This window comes from Musca vetustissima, unplaced genomic scaffold (genome assembly GCF_032173495.1).
Source record: "Musca vetustissima isolate MV318-11 ecotype Yass unplaced genomic scaffold, APGP_CSIRO_Mvet_v1 utg15889, whole genome shotgun sequence".
Taxonomy (NCBI): Eukaryota; Metazoa; Arthropoda; class Insecta; order Diptera; family Muscidae; genus Musca; species Musca vetustissima.
Window position 1 is genome coordinate 16,734 of NW_026886804.1, and position 16,387 is coordinate 33,120.

A 16,387-nucleotide genomic window follows, 5' to 3' on the forward strand; every position below is an offset into this window, starting at 1 on the left:
TTGAAACTTGTGGGGAAGATACTCAGAAAGTGTGGACCAATAGGTTCAATCTTCCGACTTGATCTAGGCTTTGTAAAGATAATAGGTTGTGCAATGTTTGGTTCAAATCGGACATTACATTCGCCTTAGATTGGATTTATAAATATTGAAAATGTGGCAATTTGTATGGATGGTACCAGAAGAACTAGACCAATGCAACCCATCTTCGGACTTGCTATAGGCTTGGTGAGGATAATATGTTGTATAAAGTTTTGGTTAAAATCAGACATTCGCTTGATATTGGATTTATATAGTTTGAAACTTTTGACAATTTGTGGTGGAGGTACCAGACGGAGTGGAGCATATGTCCCATCTTCGGACTTGATATGGGCTGGGTAAAATTAATAGGTTTTACAAAGTTTGGTTCAAATCGGATTGACATTATAAAATTAATATTTTGCACAATTTTGACCATTTTGTAGGGGTGGTACCAGAAGTGGTGGACCGATATTCCCCATCTTTGAACATGAACTGAGTTTGAAAGAAATATTACGATGTGCAAAGTTTGAATGAAATCGGTTACTCCTTTCGAGAGTCATGGTGTGCACCTGCCGACCAGAAAAACAGACGAACTGACATTTGTCTGAATCGGGTTTGAACCAAAGAAACAAGGGATCTAAAACCAATATTTCTATGAGACAAATTTTTGACGTACAAAAGTGTATATACCCTCATTAGACATAAGGCTGAGGGTATAATTAGTTATAACATAGAAATATCAATCAGCTGATCGAACGAAACCTATGGAAATCAATGTATTCGACTAATAATGACATAGGAGTCGAATACATTGATTTGATTTCCATAGGTTTGGTTCGATCTGCTGATTTATATAGCTTTATGTTTATGTCATAACTAAGACTACGTTTTGATTTACGAAATCCACTCGATTTCAAATGTCAATTTCATAACGTATACGTCAAATATAATCCACTGGATTTGTGAACACGATTGACGTGACGTATACTCTATGAAATTGACATTTGAAATCGAGTGGATTTTGAAGTCTAAACGCGCCATAATTCTACCGCCAAATGTTACACGAACATAGCCTGTGTTTACATTTTGTTATGTGTGTGTGTGAATCACCTGTTTGTGTTGCTGCGATACGGAACTAGTTTTGCTAGTTCATTTCATTGAATGCTTCATAGTTCATTCTTTGCTCCGGCAAAAAAATATATCAACTGTTACCTCACGTGCAATATTTACCACAATTTGTAATTGTTTTTTAAATAAAAACTAGGACATCATGAATAAACGTGTTGCTGGAACACTATTTGCAGTGACCTCGGCCGCTTTGGGTTCCTATTATTATGGTGGCTATCAAGAACGCAAGAAAATAAGTCAACTATTGCCGCTGCAACAAGCCGAACTCTTGCATAAGGTGAATGGGAGGAGATTTTCGTTTTTTTATTATTAATTGAACAGAAACTGTGCTAAACTAGTCTGCACCATTCTACAGTGTTATATAGAGATGAGTATTAGTATGGAACATTTAAAAGGAAACAGTGGTTACAATGACAAGACTATTTCGGAGGATCAGCTTGGATCACATAGGAATATTTACAGTATGTACTTCCATTTTGCATGAGGGAACTATATACCTCCCCAGATTAGGATCTAGAAACTTCGAGGAAGTGTTTCTTCAAACAATATCGGTAGCATTTTAATTTAAAGTGATCCGAGCAGACTAAAGTGAAATCTGGAAAATAATATATATATGGGGACTATAATTATACCTGAACCGTTAAAAAAAAAACTCAACAATATACATAAAATTAGACAAACGGAACTGTATTTAAGTCCGAACCGATTTAAAGTAAACTTGACACACGGCAATCTATAGTCAAACAAACGTTGGGTCTTTGGTACCCCCCCATTTACAGTCGAAATCGCTGAAAAATACAGTCAAGGTATCGTGGAATATGTTGTTATAAGCAATTGTAAAAAAGAACTGATTTTTCGAGATTTTTGAATTTTGTCGTTATAAGTGATTTTGATCAAATTAAATTATATATGGGACATATATCGGAACAGGTTATTTCCAATATGGTTCGTCATTTTCTCATGATTTTTAAAATTTACTAAGGCAATGTGGGTATCAATTGGTATCCAGATTACACAGATACTATTGAAATTAAAAGAGGACTTCAAACACATTAAATTGATACCCATGTGGCTTTGGTAAATATCAAAAATCCCAACGGAACTTTGGAGGAAAAAGTATAACGGTTGTAATCGATACGAGAGGGCCACCTCGCGTATCGTTTTGTAATTAATCTTTCGTCCTTTTCTCATGATTTTTAAAATTTACTAAGGCAATATGGGTATCAATTGGTATCCAGTGGATATCCAGATTACACAAATACTATTGAAATTAAAAGAGATTGGGCCGTAGCCGGAGCAGGACTTCAAACACATTAAATTGATACCCATGTTGCCGTAGTAAATATCAAAAATCCCAACGGAATCTTGGAGGAAAAAGTATACCGTTGTAATCGATACGAGAGGGCCACCTCGTGTATCGTTTTGTAACTAATCTCGCTTTCTTCTGCATGTTACATACACACAAAGACAATAGACATAATACCCTGTAATACCCCAGAGTGGTGTAGGATATAAAAACCAAAGTTATGTAGGTTATTATATCGATCTCTTCTTCGCTAACAATCATTTCTTTCTATTGTTGTACAATTTAGCATTCTCAAAAACCTGGATTTCCATTGTTTGCCACTGTCTCAGCTGCCGTACCTGCCACCACAACCGATGTGAGTCTAACCGCCACACCACAAAGAGTCGGAGAAATTATGAAATATGGTTTCCCCAGTTTAGATTCAGTGCGTTCCTATTCGGATTTTGTACTCAGCTATGATCGTCGTAATCGTGTTCCATCCTGGGTATTTGAACATATAACTGCCGAGTCCATTGCCAAAAATGAAAATGTCGATCGGTCGAAATGTGAATTTAAAACCGACGAAAGTATACATCCCTACTTCCAATCACAAAATTCTGATTATCGCCGTTCGGGTTTCGATCGTGGACATATGGCGGCGGCTGCCAATCACAGGCGTCATCAAAAACATTGCGATGACACATTTCATCTTACCAATATGGCACCACAAGTTGGTCAGGGATTTAATCGGGATTCATGGGAACGTCTCGAGAGTCATACACGATCGCTGACAAAAATCTATCCCAATGTTTATATTTGCACGGGCCCCCTGTATTTACCCAAAATGGAAGATGATGGCAAGAAATATGTTAAATATCAAGTAATTGGCAATAACAATGTCGCTGTTCCAACACATTTCTATAAGATTATTGTCGGCGAAACGGCCGATAATCATTTGGAAATGGAAGCCTATGTTATGCCCAATCAAGTGATTAGTGATGATACACCCTTATCTGTGTTCCAAGTACCGCCAGAGTCAATTGAACGGGCTGCTGGACTATTGTTTTTCGATAAAATCAATAAGAAACAATTGACAAAGATTAATGGTAAAAAAGTATGAAATGTGGGAATTGAGAAAGGTCAATTTTATTAGAATTATTATGTATATGATAGTGTTATTTGATTTTTTATTTTATTTTTTTGTTGTTATTTTAAATCCCTTTGTATATTTATATTAAGAATAAACACAAAGATATTTAACAAAACTATAGAGTACAGTTTTTTCTTTGAAAATAACATAGGGGGTATCATGGAATACCAAGCCTAGATGAAGTCCGAAGGTGGGACCCATTGGTCCAACCCTTCTGTTACCTCCCCCACAAATGGTATAAACTGTAAACATGTCCGATTTGTTCCAAACAAACGTATTATCTTTACCAACCCTTAGTGGTACCTCCCCCACAAAGGGTGACCTTGTTAATAGATCTTGAATACGCCAAATTTGTCATGCAAGATTCTATTGACGACATCTAACAAAATATACACTGCCTTATTCAGGATGACAATTCCAGGTGAATTTACTGGCGCTTTCCCTTCGACTTATTCTGAACAACATTTCAGAGTGAATTTCTTTCGCATGCTCGCTTTCGCCTTGTTCTAAATGATGTTCGAAAGCGAGAAAATCCACCTTCGGGAAAAAATTATTCTGGATTACATGGAGTGGGAGAATGAGATGACATTTTGTGGTTTGGTTTATGAGGTTCCTCGATTCATTTCCAGCGCACAATGGCCAACAAAATCTCCGCCTGCCAATCCGTTGCACTATTGTGTGTGAAGTATTTTGGAAAGCAAGGTTGGCACTAAAAAATACCAGAGTGTCGATCAGTAAACGCTTCGTCGGGAATGGGCCAAAATACCGCAGAGCAAGATTCAATAAAATTTGGAAAAATGTAAAAATTATGGCGTTTTTAAAAGTAAAATTTTTGCTTTGGTCTTGTAACAGATTGAAGGAAAAATCTATTACAAATGTTTTGGCGCTGTCGAAAATTTTACATAATAGTGACAAAAAACGACTACGGCTACGAGGAGAGCTGCCGTACAACGACTACGCCTACCGTAATATGGGTGAATATTTATAGATCCATTATTATTCGATTCTATTATCTATACAAAGCCTAGATCAAGTTCGTAAATCTTGAGCCTCTTTGATAAAATAACATACCTTATATAATGCGAATAATAAAATCTGTGTGTAATTCGGAAGATCTCCGCAAACCATAGGCTGAGGGTATATATCTGACTGACACTTCTCTACTTGTTATACCAGTACAGTTCGGAAAGTTCTTAGTCTAGCACAAAAAGCGCGGTGTTTTGAAAACTTCCATCTCTGTTATGAACACATGATAAATTTTGTTTCGATCTGACAACTCCTTCATATCGAAACAGGTCATAACAATGATGGAAGTTTCCAAAAAACATAACTTTTTTCTGTTTATACCGCGCTTTTTGTGCTAGGCTAAGAACTTTCCGAACTGCCCTGGTATTATAGGATACTTCATTTATTGAATTGGAGAACACGTTTTAATTGAACAGAAGGTATCCTTTTTGAAAAGCCTATTATGGTATGATGGGAAATTTAGTTTTATAGAATAGCAGGCCGCCTTCTTTCACAATTGAAACTGAAGATCAACTTTTCCAGAAGTGTAAAGGTCTTTTTTAGAGGGGTAGAATGTTTTCTTCTACGGAATAAATAGTAGAAGGTCCTTTTTATAGAATAGCCATATGAAGCCTCATCATATTCAATCATTGGTTTTATAAACTTTAAAATCAACAAAGCTAAATTGATCGATTATAAAAAATCACCTATCAAAATATACAAAATATTTTCCATCCAACGTGAAATAACCTAGGTCCATTAAACTGAAAAGTTTGCTCGTAAAACCCTAGATTGGATTTTTCGCAGTTCGTTCTATTTTGGGTTTAGAAGGCATTTGGTTGTCATTGTTTTTCCTAAGATGTTGAAGAGACCCTCCTCTGGTACAAAGTTATCAATTGTGTCGGATAAAAGAAAATGTCCTCATTTTTTGAATTTATTTCGTGTTTTTTTTTCATTTTTTATTATGTAGTTAAAATTAAGCGTTGTTGTTTTTTTTTATATAAATATACGAAAAATTATATTTTTGTAAGCAGTTGTTTATTTGATCTTGGATTTTGTTTCTTTTTTATTTAAACACTCCATTTGAACCGCCTTTCCAACAATAAAAAATGGATTGGGGGATAAACACAAACAAAATTAATACGCAGAACTTAATGAGAATACGAGATGGTGTGAAAATGCATTAAAATAAACATAACCATTATTAATTGGGTTAATATTTAGTTTTTATAAAAGTAACGACGACGACATGAGGGTAATGATAGTAGATTTGGGATGATGACGACGGCGTTTGATACATTTAATACATATCACCCTGATTTTTTGAGCGCACATCATCGATTTTCAAAATCATCTTAACCAGCTGGGTGGCCAAGAGGATTTGTTGTTTCTTGGAATTCAACGATTCAACAACATTGTGAGTTTTCATGTTGGAATCACCGCTCAGCATACAATCAACACCCAGGCTGGGACATTTTTCGGCAACTTGACGTGCCTTCAATTCCGAAAGGGTTTCGATGGGATGGAGACCACTGTTTTCGGCCAAAGCCAAGGGGATGGATTCCAAGGCAACGGCAAATGAACGGAAGGCATATTGTTCCAAGGTGGACAATTGATCGGCTTCCTTGGCAACGGCCAGTGAACAGCTAATTTCAGCAGCACCACCACCATAAACAATGCGGGAATCCTAAAGAAATAAAAACAAAAATTATTATTTCATTTTTTACATTAAAAATTCAATTTGTAAAGCTTACCTTTACTAGGGAACGCACAATGCACAAAGCATCGTGAATGGAACGCTTAGCCTCGGCAGTAATCATTTGATTGCCACCACGTAGGAAAATTGTAACAGCCTTGGAGTTTTTGCATTCTTCGATGACCAGCATCTTGTCCTTGGAAGTACCAAAGGCTAAAGAAAAGAAAAAAAAAAAACATTTTTATAAATACAAACCTATTTTTCAATTTGTATTTTTTGCTACTTACAAACTTCTCTAACAAGACCAGCTGTACCCAATTTCTCGGGTGTCAATTCCTCGAAACGTGGCACAATGCGACCGCCCGTGGCAATGGCAATCAATTCAATTTCAGGACCACCAACCCAGCGTACAGCCGGCAATTCATGTTGCAACAACAAGTGATTGGCCTCATCGTCAAAGCCCCACTGGCAAATGGCCAAAGTGGCACCAGCTTCCTTAACCTTCTTTACCATTTCAATGAACTTCTCCTGTTCGTATTCACGCAAGGCACGATAATCTTCAGCGGAGGTAACATCCAACTTATGCTTGGTCTTGGGCTTTGGTGGTTCAAATGGGCAGGTTAAGATGGCCAATTTTACATCCCTTAGGGTTTTGGGCATTTGAGCATGACTCATGGTCTTGTCGACCACCACACCCTTAACCAACATGGAATCTTCCATGCGACCACCGACTTTAGTCTCAATCTTGATCAACTCAAAGTTGACATCTTTCTTCTCAATATCGGCTACATTCAAGACGGCATCAACAGCCATTTCAGCCATTTGACGGTGACATTTATTGACAATCTTCGAACCCAAAGTGGTCATGGCAATTTGAATGAGCGGTTCCTTGTTATTGGGATCAATGGGGAATGGTTCGGCAATCGATTCCAATTGTTTAACTGCACACTGGGCGGCCAACTCAAAACCATCAGCAATACGAATGGGATGAATACCACGATCAATTAAAGCTTCAGCTTGCTCCAAAAGAGATCCGGCCAAAACAACAACACCGGTGGTGCCATCACCGATTTCATCATCTTGAGATTGTGACAATTGTACCATTAATTTACCAATTTCATGGTCAACATCCATCAGTTTCATAATGGTGGCACCGTCATTGGTAACAGTAACATCGCCATCAGGACTCACCATAATCTTGTCCAAACCCTTGGGACCCAATGAAGTCTTGAGGGTGGAGGCAATTTGGCGAGCAGCCAAAATGTGACTCTGTTAAAAGGAAGAGAAAGAAGGAAAAATTGTTAGAAAAGAAAATACAAATTAAATGGAATAGGAAAAGTATTATAAAGGACAAAGAACAGTGGAAAATGTGTTTTCTTTGAACCTTCTTCGAAACTGCTATTCACAGAAATGCCGCATAAAAATGTTACACTTTGTTCTACATATTTTTCTTTGACTTTATTTATAGAATTCTAGTAGATTATTTATATTTAATGTAACCGGGAGGTGTCTTAAAGAAGTCCTTTGGATCTTCAAACGGAAGACAGGGGTCTGGTCTGCTTTTATTAATGAACATAGTAAATTATTTGGTTTTCTAAAGATGTTCAAAGGGTCATTTTCCAAACGAGGATACCAAAAGATCTTCCTCCAAAAAAGAAGACTTTCCAAAGAGGATCAGATGGCCTTCTTAAAAAGACCACATAGACTTCTTCCCAAAAATACCAAATAGACTTCTTCCAAGGAAAATCATAATAACATGTTTCCAAACCAGAAGAGTCGGAAAATTTTCCTTTATGGAAAGACAGAAGAATGTATTTGGCAGAAGAGCAGTCGCGTTTCTTTCACAGAAGAGCAGGATGTCTTCTTTTACTGATCCGAGCGACTTTAGAGAATAGCGGAAAGTCGTCTTAAATAGAAGTCCGTGATGATGATGAACAGGATAACTTTGGAGATGATCTTGAAGTATTATTTAAGGAAGTCCAGGATTTTTTTCTTATATGGTGGACGATGAGGCCTGAGGCGTGATCATAGTTCAGCGATATCCAGGAATCCGTTTCTCGGATCCTCAGGGCACATCTGGCAGCCTGGAATTTATTCAGAATGTCCAGTGGTTGGAGATTGAAGATCGCATTCAAGGCTGCCTGTGGTGTACCTCTTAGTGCTCTGGTAGTCAGAATTGAAGCCGATTGCTGTGCTGAATTTAATTTAGTCATCAGTATCTTTTTGTTGACCCCCTGCCACCATACAAGGCAAACATATGAAAGAATGGGGAGAACGACCGTCACATACAGCCAGTATATATCTGGTTTAGTTCCTATGGAGTTCTTGCAAGAGTAGAGTGCTATCAGTCCTTTCTTAGAGCGTTCCTCAACATTACTATTCCTCGTTAATTTGCGGTCAAGGATTGTACCATGGTATTTTGGTTCTTCAGAAAGGGAGGGTCACTCCTCCCAAAGTTGGCAAGCGGAAACTAGGAATCTTACGTTTCAAAGGGCGCCCTCTATAATATCTGAAATTGTCATTGGAAATTTCGCACCAACCAGCAAGACTACATCATCGGTATTTTAAGATGATCGAATTTCAGCAGTATCTCATTTTTCACCAGAATCCACAGAAGGGGAGATTGTACTCCCCCCTGTGGTGTGCCTCTATTGACAGATTTCCTCACGGAACTCTCTCTTAAGGATGAGTTGAGAATTGAGTCTAGATCAAGTTCAAAGATGGGATTCATTGGTCCAATCCTTCTGGTACCTCCACCAAAATTGGTCAAAATTTTCAATATTTATAAATCCAATATCATGATAATGAAATGTCAGATTTGAAACACACTTTGCTCAACCTAGCATCTTTATCAAACTTAGATCAGGTCTGAGGATGGAACTAATTGGTCCACTCTATCTTGTACCTCTGCCAAAATGGTTCAAAACGTTCAATATTTATAAATTCAATATTAGACAAAAGGAATGTCCAGGTTTTGAACCAAACTTTGCACAATCTATTATCCTTATCTAGCATAGATCAAGTCCAAAGATGTGATCCATTGGTCCACTCCTTTTGGTACCTCCCTCACAAATGACAAAATTTATAAATCCAATATCAGGCGAATGGGATGTCCGATTGGATTTATTTCAAATATGCCGTTTTTGGATTTCATATTTACCCCTCCAAAAAATTAAAATGTACCCATTTCTATATGGTATATTTCTTCCAAAATTTACAAAAATTTCCATTCCAAAATCCAACACCCACATTCTAATTAGAATTGTCATGTTTTAAACACCATATGTTCATATGATGCTTTACATTGCACGCTATACCGCTGTCGCCACCGCTGACATCAGACTGAGGCTCACTGTGTCTGAGTCATAGCGTCTTTAACCTCAAAAAAAATGCTTTACTTGAATGAACTGCACAAACGTTGAGTGGGGGTAAAGAAAATCGAACAGACACAGGACATATTAACTTAATTCCAACAAATTTCCTTAATTTTTCACAAAAACCATTCATTTACACATTAATTGTTTACTTAGTCAGCAATTTCACATAAATGTTCATCATTTAAATTTCATATTTTCAAATCGCACAAATGAATCACTTTTTTCTCTCTCAAACATAAGTTCATTTTTCGGGCCATCTGGAAAATTCCGGTTGCCAAAAAGCCGGTAATTTTCATCAATTCCACACAAATGTCCACAAAAACTATTCCAAACATTTGAAATTTACACTTTTCCACTTTTATGTCCAGCAATTCGCTGCAGTTTTTCAGGGAAATAGTTGCACAAATTTTTCATTAAGAAAATCTGGTTCTTCTTACTTTGATGGCATCTGTTCCAGTGATGCGCTTTTGTTTATCTTGTTCTCTTAAAATGATGAAAGGTCTGCCATATTCATCAAAGGCAACGGTGCCCGGAAATGCACTCATAATTTCTGTAGGATTTTTTGCTCAATTAAATACCGATTCCAATGGATTTATTTCACTAGTTTTATTGGGCTTCAGGTAAATTCGCAAAAAATTATTCCTTTCCGAGACCACAGACCGTACGAGACACAAACCCAACCCGGCGGCGATGAATTGTCAAAATATTCTCGTGACACGCAAAGTTGCCACATCTGCTTTGAAGTATTTGTGTGGGTAATACTTTAACGTGGCTGTGTGGCAAATGTTGATACAGTACTTAATAGAGAAAAATTTAATACAATATGAATTTTCTTCAATATAGAACTCAAGGTAGATATATAAGGTACCCGCATCGGCGAAAAATTTTTAATTCGCCCTAACATATCAAATTTGAAGCGAATTTTATTCCACCAATCAGAACAATTTATTTTTGAAATATTAAAATATTGTTTACATTTTTCATTAAATTGTATAATTTTGTTTAAATCCTGAAGTTATGAATTTAAAATATATTTAATCTGCTTTTCCACAGGCAGATTTTTATTTTTTGTTTTCTCTTTTGAAATTTTTGCTTGCTTTTCCATTAGCAAATTTTTCTTTGCCAAATTTGCGAATCAAAATACAAAAGAAAGAAAATAAAAGTCAAAAGTGTTTGCATTTTAAAGATTTTTTTTTAATATTTTATTTATTTTTTATATATATTATTATATAAATTGCAAAAATTAAAAATTAAATTTCACTTGCACAAATTAAAGCAACAGGTTTGTAAACAAAAGCCGGCTGTGTGTCAGTAAAGCGAATGGGTTCAAAAGGAAATGTCAACAAAATTGTTTTTAACGAACAGAGCAAAGCAGAATTTGCGTGTACGGCAAATTCTGAGCAGGCAAATTTTTGTTTTTCTTCCTCGCACCCCTCTCGCCTACAAACTCAGTATTTGCCAAATAAAAATTTGCCTGTGGAAAAGCAGACTTAAGGATGCAAAAAGCGTTTGAAATATTATTAAAGAGATTGGACGATACTAATTTTTGCAGATATTAAGAGGTGGACCAATGCTGAATATGTTTTTCGAGGTACTTTTTAGCCTCTCGGAACTAACCTTTGTTAGAATCAAAAGTGTGAAATAAGAACTAAATCATATGTATAAATGATAATTGTTCCTAATGGTTTCAGGTCTTATGGTATGCAAAACTTTTCGATAGACATAACTTCAAGTAGAATGAAACATATTGATCTACAAGTTGCAAAAAGGCCCAGTACCGACAATACCAATATTTGAAGAATATGGCATTTAATATTGTTAAAGGATGTAGATAATTTTTATTTTCCTCTGATCTTCCATTTTTGTACTTGGCAACCGTTAAATTTAAAAACAAACAAAATGTGAAAACAGTTGCAAATTTTGGTACATTGTGAGAGAGTTGTATTTTTCCTACAAAAATCGCATTGCATCTCAGTAGTATCATGATTTTGATCATGATTTAAAATAAACACTGTCGCACGATGCTTTAAATTTTTATGGTAAATCATGGTAAATTCAGCCTGATTAAGAAAACATGTTAAAACATCATTTTCATCTTGTTGATATCCACCCTAATAGTTCCCGATGCCTGGAAAATGGGCAGTGTGGTCCCGCTACTGAAACCTGAAACCACATTTGTCGCCAGTAGCTAAGACACCTAGGGTCTTACTACTCCCTAGCATTTGTGAATGCTACTAAGTTACATAGCGGAAGGACTCAACCAGAACAGGCAGTGTAACAGGACAGTCATGGTGGCGCTTGACCTATCAAAGGCATTTGAAAATGTCAGTCACGCCAAGCTGTTCGAGGACGTCGAGAGAACAGCCCTCATGCCAAGATTGAAACGTTGGATCGTGAACCACATATTTGGACGCCAGTCGTACATGGAATTCAGAAATCGAAGGCCCGTAGAGTTAAACAGTGAGTTCCCCAAGGAAGGGTGATATCTCCGGAACAGTTTAACCTCTACGTCTCTGATCGGACGGCATATGCATACGATAGTACGATTATGGCTTCAGGACCTAAAATTTATGACATTTGCTAGAGGCTGAACCAATATCTCGTGGATATTGCAGAAACAAGGTTCTCAAGTCCCTAGCCGGTAGCACTTGGGGAGCTGACAAAGAAACCTTGTCAACGACATACACAGCAATAGGCCGGTATGTGGTAAACTATGCGGCGCCAGTGTGGTCCGCTAACATCAAGGCAAGTCTTTAATCCTGCAACATGACTCCAATAGACCACTTACATAAGGAGCCGAAGATCCTTCCTGTGCGTCAACTCAACAAGATGTTGTCGATGCAATACTTGCTTGGGTGTTACAGGCATGTCAGCAAGGATCTTTATGATCTGGAGAGGGAGGTCCAAATGTATAAAAGTGAGCATCTAGATCAAGCAGGTCTGAATCGTATTCACACGGATGCAGTTGAAGAAGCCATTCGAGAATATCGTGTGAATACAGAACCTAAAAGAATCGCCCGCCTGCGATTTTTACAAGTTTTGCAAACTTTTTGGCACGAAAACCGTTCCTGAACCCATAAAACTGGAACATTGAAGTATATATTTGAAGAGAGCCACAAAACAAAATGGCTTTCTCTTTGTAATAAAACTTTTTTTGCGGGCCAGAAATTTAGCCGAGTAAAAATTGGCTGTTATGTTGATTTTGAATGGATGCCATGTGTTTTGGCATATTTACAATAAGAAGATACTGCTGGCTAAAGGGTACCTCAATTGTTCTGCATATGAGTGTGTCAGTATGAATTAGCTGATTTGTAATTCAAATTATCAACGAAGTTTGAGGATATTTGATTTATATTCTTATGTGTGAAGGGATTATTAAACCTAGATATTTATTGGTATGTTCTCGTACTGCAAGAATCTAGTATTTTTTACTTCGATAACAATTTTTTCCTTTATGATATCGAATTTTATGAAGGCTGGAGTCTTGGAGGCTTCCCACTCATTGTACAACCGTATAGTATCTTTGATCCATATAGTTCCTTTGCTACATATAGTTCCGACTCCTACATAGTTCTTTTGAATCTCTCTCTTTCATCATTCTTTTTTTCGTTTTTCCATATATAGTTCCTTTGATCCATGTAGTTCCTTTGCTCTTTATAGTTCCTTTGCTCCAAATACTTCCTTTGATTCAAATGGTTCCTTTGCTCCATATAGTTCCTTTGTTCTTGTTAGTTCCCTTGCTCCATACAGTTCCTTTGCTTCAAATAGTTCAAAAAAGGAACTGGATTAGAGAAAGGAACTATATTAATTAAAGAGCTGGAACTAGTTCCAATCGTTCCTTTCTCGGAATACCCTCAATGAACTAGTTCGTTCCGGAACTACCCAACTCTACAATTTATTTTGTATTGTATTCGCATTATTCGCAAAATAAAGGGAAATAAATACATTTGCCAAAATAAATAATAAACACAACCCAAAGGAAAAATATTATTATTATTATTATTATTGAGCAATAAATAATATTAGGATTTGTAAAATTTATAACTGCGAATAAAATATTTTCATTTGCATTCACACGGGCATTTCTACTTTTATTCTCGCATCGCATGGTTTCTCTCGTTTCTACGAAACATTTCGAAGAACATTCATCATTTACGGCATATTACAGAAAACAGAAAAAAGGTTGAATCAACAACACACCAACCAATAAACCAATAACAACAACAAAACCAGCAACAATAATAAAAATAAAGAAACAAAAAACAACAGGCGAAAAGAAAAGGCAAGGCAACGAGAAGAAGAAGAAGAAGAGAAATACAATAACAGAGCAACCATCCATCCAACCAACCGAACGAATTAGGCAGCAAAAGGGAATACACAAAAAATAGAGAGGAGTGAGTTTGTTTATTTTGCTCGGTCGCACACGGTCGGTAAAAACACAAACACACACACACACAATCTGAATCTGTTTTTGCTTGCCTGCCTGGCTGCCCGCCCTCCATCCTTGTTCTGTTGCTGCTTTTGAACACAAAACACAACAACTTCATCACAACATTCTCATCATCATCAACGTCTAGTCGGGGTTTTTCTCTTGCTTTGGAACGTCGTAATCACTTGAATGTTCTAAGGATGTCGGAATACCGATTAACGGACCAGAAATATTCTGAGGCTGAGTACCTTTTTCAGGTAATTTACAATTATTTGTATATATTATTAATTTTATGTTCGGCAGGACCGGACCGTTAGATTCATTATAGACAATTCATTTGGAATTGTTGGAATTGTGTGTGGAAGAGATGTGTGTATAATTCTTTTTTGAAATTCTCTTTTGTGTATTTATTTTGTTTGTGCTTTTGGCCGGGTCATCATTTTGCTGTGCCGAAATCGAAATGAAAACACAGACAATCGAAATGGCCAAATCGGATGAAGAATTCGATGTGGAATTGTGTTCAACGCCACCCTCCCACACAGAACTGGAATTGGAGCTAAGCAATGATCCGCATTCAAGATACTCATGGACATTGGTGAAGCGGCGGCGACCTCGTCGACGTTACACAGTGTCGCACGGCGGCGGTGGTGGTGTGGGAGGGGTTGGATCTGCGACTAACGGTTGCCAAAACGGTGTTGGAGGTTCTGTCTACTGCAATGGCTCAGCCGGCAACCTACCACCTGCCCCGCCCTCTACGCCAACCTCATCAACACCCACCAACACTAGCCTGCTATCATCATCAGCGTCGATTGTTAATGGTCCAGTCGATGAACCAGATCAACGTATCGACAGTCTTCTATACATTCTCGACTATGCACCCAAGTACAAAAAGAAACTAAAAGAGCAACAACGTACTGATGCCGAACTAGCAGAACTCTTTAATGTTGTCTCAATAACAGCCTCCAATGGTAATTCATCATCGTCGTCGGCAACGTCCAAAATGAAATTGCAACCGGAACGTGGTGTGGCGTCAATGTCACGGACCATACGCAAACGTTTGGATACGACAAAAATCTTCAAAATTCATCGTAACCTTAAGGAGTTTTGGGAAACGGATGAAGAGGATTCGGTATCGGCGCCGGAATACGATACCGAAGAAGAGGATACACGTTTTCATAGACTGGGGCGCATCAAACCGTCAGGTAAATTATTGCAACGTAAACGTCAACGGCGTTTTGCCCGCTTTGAACATCAAGAACGTATGGAAGCCATGGTGGATATATTCGATGAGGCAATGACATTCAATGAAACTTAAGAAAAAAATCAGAAGTAGGTGATGAAGTAGCTCCCCAATCCGCCAAAAAAATGTTGCTGATGGGGCAGGCTAAACTAGAGGAGGGAATAATTTTAGAGTATTTTCGCCTCGCCTCTGTGGAGAGTGATGAATGAATGTCTGAATGTGTGGTATTTATGGGTATTTGTGGGCTGGCAAAATGTTAATATTGGGCACCGCTCCTACTACTAGACTGAGTTGAAAATTTGTTCTTTAATTTCGAATGGTTAAGTTAGTACTTAAAGAATTAACCCATAGCTTATGATGATAATGTTCTATAGACAGGTTATCAATTTTAAAAGAATGTAAAGCTGTTGGGAGAATTTGCGTGATATTTGAAAATCGCGGAACCTTTGGAATACCAAAATTCCAAACGCAACTCCTTTGTATTAAACATGACAATAATCGTGTATTAAATTTACTTTTACAATTTCATTTAATTTTGTCATTTGTTTCCAAATATATTTGGGAGAAATCTCAATTCATAGAATATCTTCTCATCATCTTTTACGCATAGGATAACTTTTGGAAATCGATCGATTTTATTATCTATGAGCTTCTCTATAAACAAAATGCCCTAAGGAGACCTTCAGAAGTAGACGATATTTTGAAGACTTATTTGGTCTGTTTCAGATTCTGCAGGAATGTACAACTTTTTACTACGATAACAATTTTTCTTTTATTTTATCGAAAAGAATTGTAAAAATTAGTAGATTCTTGGAGGAGAGGGATACAGATCAATTACATTTGATATGTTTTGAATAACGAACGATTTTAATCCAGAAAAAAATATATAAAAGGTCTTCTAATGTACAAGATATGTGTGAGAACTTTTCTGTGGTCTTCTATAAGTTTTAGGGGATTCTTAAATGAATGGGTGTTGTAAGAATTTTAATTAATTAATTAATATATTGTTATTCTGATGTGAAATGAAAATATTTATTATATTAAGGACTTCTTTTAAAT

The 16,387-nt window shown here is 37.0% G+C and overlaps 3 protein-coding genes across 3 annotated transcripts; 2 read left to right on the top strand and 1 right to left on the bottom strand.

Moving 5' to 3' along the window:
• The first annotated feature begins 1,269 nt into the window (after positions 1–1,269).
• On the top strand, positions 1,270–3,551 carry LOC133334285 (endonuclease G, mitochondrial-like). The gene is made up of 2 exons (XM_061542575.1): positions 1,270–1,423; positions 2,739–3,551. The coding sequence occupies exons 1-2, from the start codon at positions 1,289–1,291 to the stop codon at positions 3,549–3,551; spliced, it is 948 nt and encodes a 315-aa protein (XP_061398559.1). The 5' UTR covers positions 1,270–1,288.
• A 2,317-nt stretch (positions 3,552–5,868) lies between these two features.
• On the bottom strand, positions 5,869–10,299 carry LOC133334287 (T-complex protein 1 subunit epsilon). Its single transcript, XM_061542576.1, has 4 exons — positions 10,097–10,299; positions 6,570–7,551; positions 6,341–6,495; positions 5,869–6,273 (listed from the first exon to the last, which is right to left on the bottom strand). Exons 1-4 carry the CDS (start codon positions 10,202–10,204, stop codon positions 5,887–5,889), a joined length of 1,632 nt encoding a protein of 543 aa, XP_061398560.1. The 5' UTR covers positions 10,205–10,299; the 3' UTR covers positions 5,869–5,886.
• A 3,910-nt stretch (positions 10,300–14,209) lies between these two features.
• On the top strand, positions 14,210–15,415 carry LOC133334282 (uncharacterized). Its single transcript, XM_061542572.1, has 2 exons — positions 14,210–14,345; positions 14,561–15,415. The coding sequence occupies exons 1-2, from the start codon at positions 14,289–14,291 to the stop codon at positions 15,401–15,403; spliced, it is 900 nt and encodes a 299-aa protein (XP_061398556.1). The 5' UTR covers positions 14,210–14,288; the 3' UTR covers positions 15,404–15,415.
• Positions 15,416–16,387: the final 972 nt, after the last annotated feature.

Bases quoted from the DNA above. Each gene is read 5' to 3' on its own strand.
- LOC133334282 (XM_061542572.1), top strand. From the start codon at position 14,289: ATGTCGGAATACCGATTAACGGACCAGAAATATTCTGAGGCTGAGTAC. The intron at 14,346-14,560 runs GTAATTTACAAT...ATGAAAACACAG, and splicing joins AGGCTGAGTACCTTTTTCAG to ACAATCGAAATGGCCAAATC.
- LOC133334287 (XM_061542576.1), bottom strand. From the start codon at position 10,204: ATGAGTGCATTTCCGGGCACCGTTGCCTTTGATGAATATGGCAGACCT. The intron at 6,496-6,569 runs GTAAGTAGCAAA...TCTTTTCTTTAG, and splicing joins TGGTCTTGTTAGAGAAGTTT to CCTTTGGTACTTCCAAGGAC. The intron at 6,274-6,340 runs GTAAGCTTTACA...TTATTTCTTTAG, and splicing joins TTGTGCGTTCCCTAGTAAAG to GATTCCCGCATTGTTTATGG.
- LOC133334285 (XM_061542575.1), top strand. From the start codon at position 1,289: ATGAATAAACGTGTTGCTGGAACACTATTTGCAGTGACCTCGGCCGCT. The intron at 1,424-2,738 runs GTGAATGGGAGG...TGTACAATTTAG, and splicing joins AAGCCGAACTCTTGCATAAG to CATTCTCAAAAACCTGGATT.